Genomic DNA, 6,000 nt, shown 5'->3' with positions numbered 1-6,000 from the left:
GTGGACAAGAAGTCAGCAGCTGGTGAGGGGAGGAGTCAAAAACACACGTGGACCCTCAGTGCCTAAAACCTTTTTGAAACATGAGTGAGTGACAGGTGGGAGCGGACGACAGGAAACACCCACGCGGTGATTCAGGTAAAAATCGTCACGTGGGCAGAAGGTGGGTTCAGGAAGTGTTACCTGTGAATAATCCGAAACTCATCCCGGAGTAGCGGGAACTTCTGTGCTCACATCCAAACTTCCCGCATTGACTCACGCTCTGTGAGGTCAGAGCGCGAGCCCCGCTGTGTCTGTGACGCAGCAGCACCGAATAAGTTCCGTCAGCTGTGACGGAATGACCGGAAAACCCCGCGCGGAAGCATAAAAATGAGAAAGCGGCTGGAATTAAAGTTCAGAGAGAGTCCGAGCAGCTGCACGGCAGACACGCACCGAAACAGGGACACCCACGGACCCGCAGACATGAACGCGTTCACAGGTAAGAGCATGCGCCGTGAGGCAGGAGGGGCTGCTAAACTCTGCAGAAATACGCACGGAGCTTGGTAGAAGAGTCGGGTCACTTTAAAAAAGTGAGCTGCAGAGCCTCACCTGAGCCTCACCTGAGCCTCAGTCCGGCACAGGTGAGGCTCAGGTGACGGGGGCTGACGGGGGTCTGTATGGAGGGTCACTAGTGCCAAACAAGTTAGAAGGAGCTGGAGGATGTGCAGTCCCGAGAATCACACCTGCAGTCACTGTATGTGTGCGCACAGGTGTGATCTTGGTGTGACGGTGGCTCACAGGACCGCTTTAAATATTCGGATGGCTCGCAAACTTTTCACGTGTCATGCAGCTGAGACACAGCCGAGGGCGGGAAGGCCCTGCGCTTGTTTATGTGAGTGACAGTATAAGTAGGTCTACCTGCATCTGACTCTGTCCTCCTCCGGGTTGTTCTGGTCCAGCTCAGAGCTCCGGTCTGAAGGTTCAGGAATAGTTGAAGCAAAACCACCGTCAGGCTTGCAGATTAAAATAAAACATAATCGGTGTGTTCAGAGTCCCTGAAGCTGTTTCCATACGAATCCAGGAAACTGTGAAAAAGTTTATTTATAAGCTTTAATCAATAACTCCCCAAAAGTTCATTGATGATTGATTATCAGAGGGTGAGGGTGCAGAAACAAATGAGTAAACATCATAGTTCTGTCTGTCAGCCGCTTTTTAAGATTTTAATGATTAATTAATGCTTTATTAACATCGTCACATCTGATTGGACCACAGTTTTTTCTTTCTGTGCTTGGTATCAGACATTATCTTTGTTGTTGGCTCTTCTCAGGGGTCACTCTCTTTGTTTTTCCAGTTGTTGCCCTGCTGCACTGCTGCCTGTTAGCAGCGCTGGTTCAGTCGGCTCCCGTCAGCTCGCCGTCCAACCCCAAAGAGGCGGTCGAGCGAGTGATGAGGCTGGTGGAGAAAATCCGGAAAGACGTCCGCTCCGTGCACGGCAGCATCATCAACATTGACGTACGCACACGCCCGTCCATATCACGGCGCTGCCGGACCACCGTGTGCTGTCACGCTTTGCAAAAGCTGCAGTAAGCTGCATTGCCAGCAGGGGGCGATATGTTATTACTAGCCAACATTGTTAACACATTTACTTGGAAGGCGTGTTAGCCATCAATCCTGGAATAGAAGAAATCTGGAACGTACGTCATAGCTTCCTTGGTCACTAGCGGCTCCCCCTGGTGGAACTGCAGCTTACTGCAGCTTCTGCATGCTTGTCCACTTCAGGTTTGTGAAGCATGACAGCACACAATGGGCAGGTGTGTCTTTTAAACGGTTTGCCGTGGTACTGGGTTCAACTTGCTGCTCCTTCTTCTTCTTGAGCTAATAGATGTTTACTGTCCTCCTCAGGGTTTTACCCTCGACCCCTCCAGTCAGACCGGAGAGCTGGAGATGAAGAGGATAAACCTGGGAATCCCTGACCCCCCCGTCCTCAAAGAGCTGTCCGAACAGTTCACAGCGGTCAGTCTCCAGCTCGGGTGGTGCTGTGGGTGGTATTGGGGAGTTCTTTGGTTCCTTTGGGCTCATTAATGGTTTCAGTTGGTCCTTGAATGCAATTGGGAGGGTTTAGTGATGTCATAGAGGGCTCTGGGAGTGCATGTGCTTTGGTCATGGGGGAGGTTCAGGAGGCTATTGACAGTTTTTTGGTTCCTTTACTGCCCATTAAAGAATTACTGAATCGGTCCAGGTGTTTGTGTAGTGGTCGAGTCAGTTCTGGTGATGTAATGTGATGGGTTTGTGTTTCCCTGCAGGACATGTGTGTGAGCCGTATGCTGGCGGGCGGGCGGCTGTACCAGGGGCTGCTGGTAGATTTGTCTCGCAGACTGGGGGGACTGGAGGCCCTGAGTGCTGAACTGAGAGACCTGGTGACCCACATCAACCAGGTAACACACACACCGGCTGAGAGCGTGCACTTCCTGTTGTTTGCAGTTGAAACCCTTCATAGGTCGTGTCCAAATTCATGGGCTGCTTCCTCCTGAGGCCGCATTTGTAGACCTATTGCGTCACAGCGACGCGCTGAAGGCTGTCCAAATTCGTAGACTCCTCCGAATGCAGCCGACAAATGCGTCCTCCTTTTCCCCGAATTTGAAGGATGGGTCGGGTGTGTCCTTCGTGGCCCACCATATCCCAGAATTCATAGGGCGGCCCAGCCAAACTCCAGTTTCCGGCAATGGCGGCCGCTACTAAGTTTTAATATTACTCTTATTAATCTTTCTGGGCCACAAAATAAACTTTTAACATATTTTCAGGCGAGAAAGTAGCTGTGTAAACATCAAATATCTCCTCGGTTTATCAAGATATCGCATATTTGCAAAAGTGCTTTGACGTTTTCGGAGACGTCTGTTACCCACCAGCTCGACAGCTAGCCGGGAGCTCGAGGGTTACTGATGCGGCCGAGAACGGCACAACTCCCGGCACATCATGTTCAGATCACCGCGGTCTTTCGCTACTCAGGTTAAACATAATATATAAGTCACTTAGACAACCTAAAATGTTATTGTTTGGCTTTTTTCAGTGTTTTATTTGTTTGTGAGTAAATCGATTTCGCTGAGATTAAAGTGATTAGATTAGATTAAACTTTTTTAATCCCCCGGGTGGGTTCCTCCTTGGTTTTTACACAGCTGACTAAACGTCAAACAGAAAACTGATTAAACAGAAGTGTGAGACGGTCGAGAGTTTACTCCAGTGTCCTGTTATATTTTAGACAGCAAGGAGCAGACGGCGAGTTTATTAAACTCCACCGAGACAGCGGTGACGCAGATCTGAAGGCTCGACCGTCCCATTTTACAGCTGTTTACTTCCGGCCTACCCGACCTCCTGAGGACCCGGCCCGCGTAGACCGCGAAGGCCGGGTCCTCAGGAGGATGCAGCCCATGAATTTGGACACGACCAACATGTCCTGAAGTTCTCCAGAGGCCTGGTAACGAACTAATCATGTGATTCAGGTGTGTTGACCCAGGGTGAGATCTAAAACCTGCAGGGACACCGACCCTCGTGGACTGAGATTCTTGACCATGACCTTCTGAGGACCCGGCCCACGTAGACCGCGAAGGCCGGGTCCTCAGGAGGATGCAGCCCATGAATTTGGACACGACCCTAGTGGAACGTGTCCACTGTCTTGCCACCCTATGACATCACTTCCTCAGAACTTGTGCTTGTTTTGAAAGAGGAAGTTCTCGGCTTTATTCAAGTTGTTGGGTCTTTGCTGTGTGTTTCAGATGAAGGACGCGGCTCAGCTGAGCAGTGACTCTTCGGATCAGAGCAGCCTGGACTTGACTTTGAATCTCCATGGCAACTACGATGTCCAGGTGGCAGCCCACCTGACGCTGTGCCAGCTGCTCGAGTTCTGTCACGACCTGATCCGCAGCCTCAGAAACATGGCCGAAACGCAAGTGGCTCGTGGGACGCGCTAAGCCCCGCCCACTGCAGGATCAGAGCTGCTAGCACGATTCAGGGGAGAAACTTTATCGATCGTGGAGTTGTTGACACTGTTTGTCTCATCATCATCACCTCCTGACGAGCACCCGCCTCCGTGATGCAGCAGGACTAAAGACTGATAGATGACACACAGGAAGTTTATCCCTCGTCTTCAGCAGCTGCAGGATCAGCCAACACGTTTTATTGTGAAGGCGGCCTGTTGGAGCTCCGTTTCCTGCTTTGTGTGTCGCAGCACGTCGAAGCGCTCTATCATCCCGGGATCAGCTGGGAACACACAGCAGGAATGTGATGAATGTGTGCCTGATCATTCTGGCGCAGAAGAAGAAGAAGGAGCCGGCTGCAGGTCCAGACCTGCTTCACGCCCGAGGTTATTCTCACCTGCAGACGCTGGAGAAGGAAAAAAACAGCGTCATCATCTGAACCCGAACTCCACAGCCGATCGACTTCTGTCCCGTTTCAGTTTGAATCAGCTTCAGTGAAACATCTGGAGCGTTCACCACAAACTCTCAGGGCCATTTTTTACTGTTCACTGTACAGAAAACAATCAAATCAAGTTTGAAACGTGTCTTAATGAGGTCACTTCCTGCTGTTATTACTTTAGAGTAAAAGCTCCTTCAGTTGAACCTGATGGTACAGCTTTTATTTTGAAGCCGCAGCAGGAAATGACCTGGCAACAGAAAGTCATAATGTTGTCACGTTTTTATTCATAAATATTTATTATTTTTTATTTAATTGTTTTTAAAAAGCAATATCTTGTTCTTTGTGTTTATTTATCATCTCTTTATTTATTGATTATATTTATTGACTATTTATTGTTTTTTTTTTTGACTTCCTGTTTGTGTTGTCAGTGTTAAATCTGCAAAATGTTTTCAAGGACATTTTTTAACCTGCTGATTTTTGTGATTCGCTTCATTTCTTGACGCTTTTGTTTTTACTCATTGATGTTTGTTTGTTTTTATTGTTTATGTTTGAGAACTAAAAATAATCTCTGTCGCCACGTTAGAGATCAGCAGGTATGATGTCAGTTCTGCAGAAAATAGCATCAACATTCCTCACAGCTCCGTGGGGAGAGGAGGAGGGTCTGAAGTCCCTGATGAGCATCAATAATAAATAATAAATATTGTTACACAAAACTTTATTCTTTAGTTTTCTTTTGAATGTTGAATTCAGTTTTTTATATTAAGTGACTGTTTTGATCTTTAGTCTTTGACCCTGCAGCGAGTCTGCAGTTGAGAGAATAAAGACTCCAAGTTTCCTCTCATTTGTTCATGTGCAGCTTGTTCCTGAAAGCAGGAAATGAAGCTCCAGCTGCTCAGACTGAACATCCATGTGATCGTGTGATCATACATCCACGCTTTCGGTTCAATGCAATTTTATTCATACAGCATCAAATCACAACAACAGTCGCCTCAAGGTGCTTTATATTGTAAGGCAGATCCTACAATAATGCATACAAAGAAAACACAACAAAACAAATGAGCAAGAACTTTGGTGACAGTGGGGAGGAAAAACTCCCTTTGAACAGAAAAAACCTCCACAATCAGAGATTAATTATAACTAATGATTCAGTGCAGAGAGGTCAATTAACACTCAGTGCATCATGGGAATTCCCCAGCAGCCTACGTCTATTGCAGCATAACTAAGGGAGGATTCAGGGTCACCTGGTCCAGCCCTAACTATATGCTTTAGCAAAAAGGAAAGTTTGAAGCCTAATCTTGAAAGTAGAGATAGTGTCTGTCTCCTGAATCCAAACTGGAAGCTGGTTCCACAGAAGAGGGGCCTGAAAACTGAAGGCTCTTAATGTGCATACACTCGTATCTGACTTCCAGGGATAGGAAGCCTTTATGTTTCAATGGAGACCGTTTAAAGTGTCACAGCTCTGACATGTTTAGCCGCATGTTCTCCTTAAATTGCTGGCTGTCTGAGTGGTGTCCCAGAAACGATGTGGGCTTCATAGATAATTGGCAAACCTTCTGGAGGAAACCTGGTCTTGTTAGGAGAGACGGCATCCATCCCACTTTGGATGGAGCAGCT

The 6,000-nt window shown here is 47.7% G+C and overlaps 1 protein-coding gene across 1 annotated transcript; it reads left to right on the top strand.

Moving 5' to 3' along the window:
• The first annotated feature begins 24 nt into the window (after positions 1–24).
• Positions 25–4,725, top strand: LOC146519331 (uncharacterized). The gene is made up of 5 exons (XM_085157843.1): positions 25–475; positions 1,328–1,488; positions 1,879–1,989; positions 2,280–2,411; positions 3,747–4,725. The coding sequence occupies exons 1-5, from the start codon at positions 367–369 to the stop codon at positions 3,939–3,941; spliced, it is 708 nt and encodes a 235-aa protein (XP_085013969.1). The 5' UTR covers positions 25–366; the 3' UTR covers positions 3,942–4,725.
• Positions 4,726–6,000: the final 1,275 nt, after the last annotated feature.

The sequence above is a fragment of the Neolamprologus multifasciatus genome, chromosome 4, assembly GCF_963576455.1.
Source record: "Neolamprologus multifasciatus chromosome 4, fNeoMul1.2, whole genome shotgun sequence".
In the NCBI taxonomy this organism is placed as follows: Eukaryota; Metazoa; Chordata; class Actinopteri; order Cichliformes; family Cichlidae; genus Neolamprologus; species Neolamprologus multifasciatus.
Note: the sequence above shows the minus strand (reverse complement) of the source record. Positions and strands in the feature narration are given on the sequence as shown.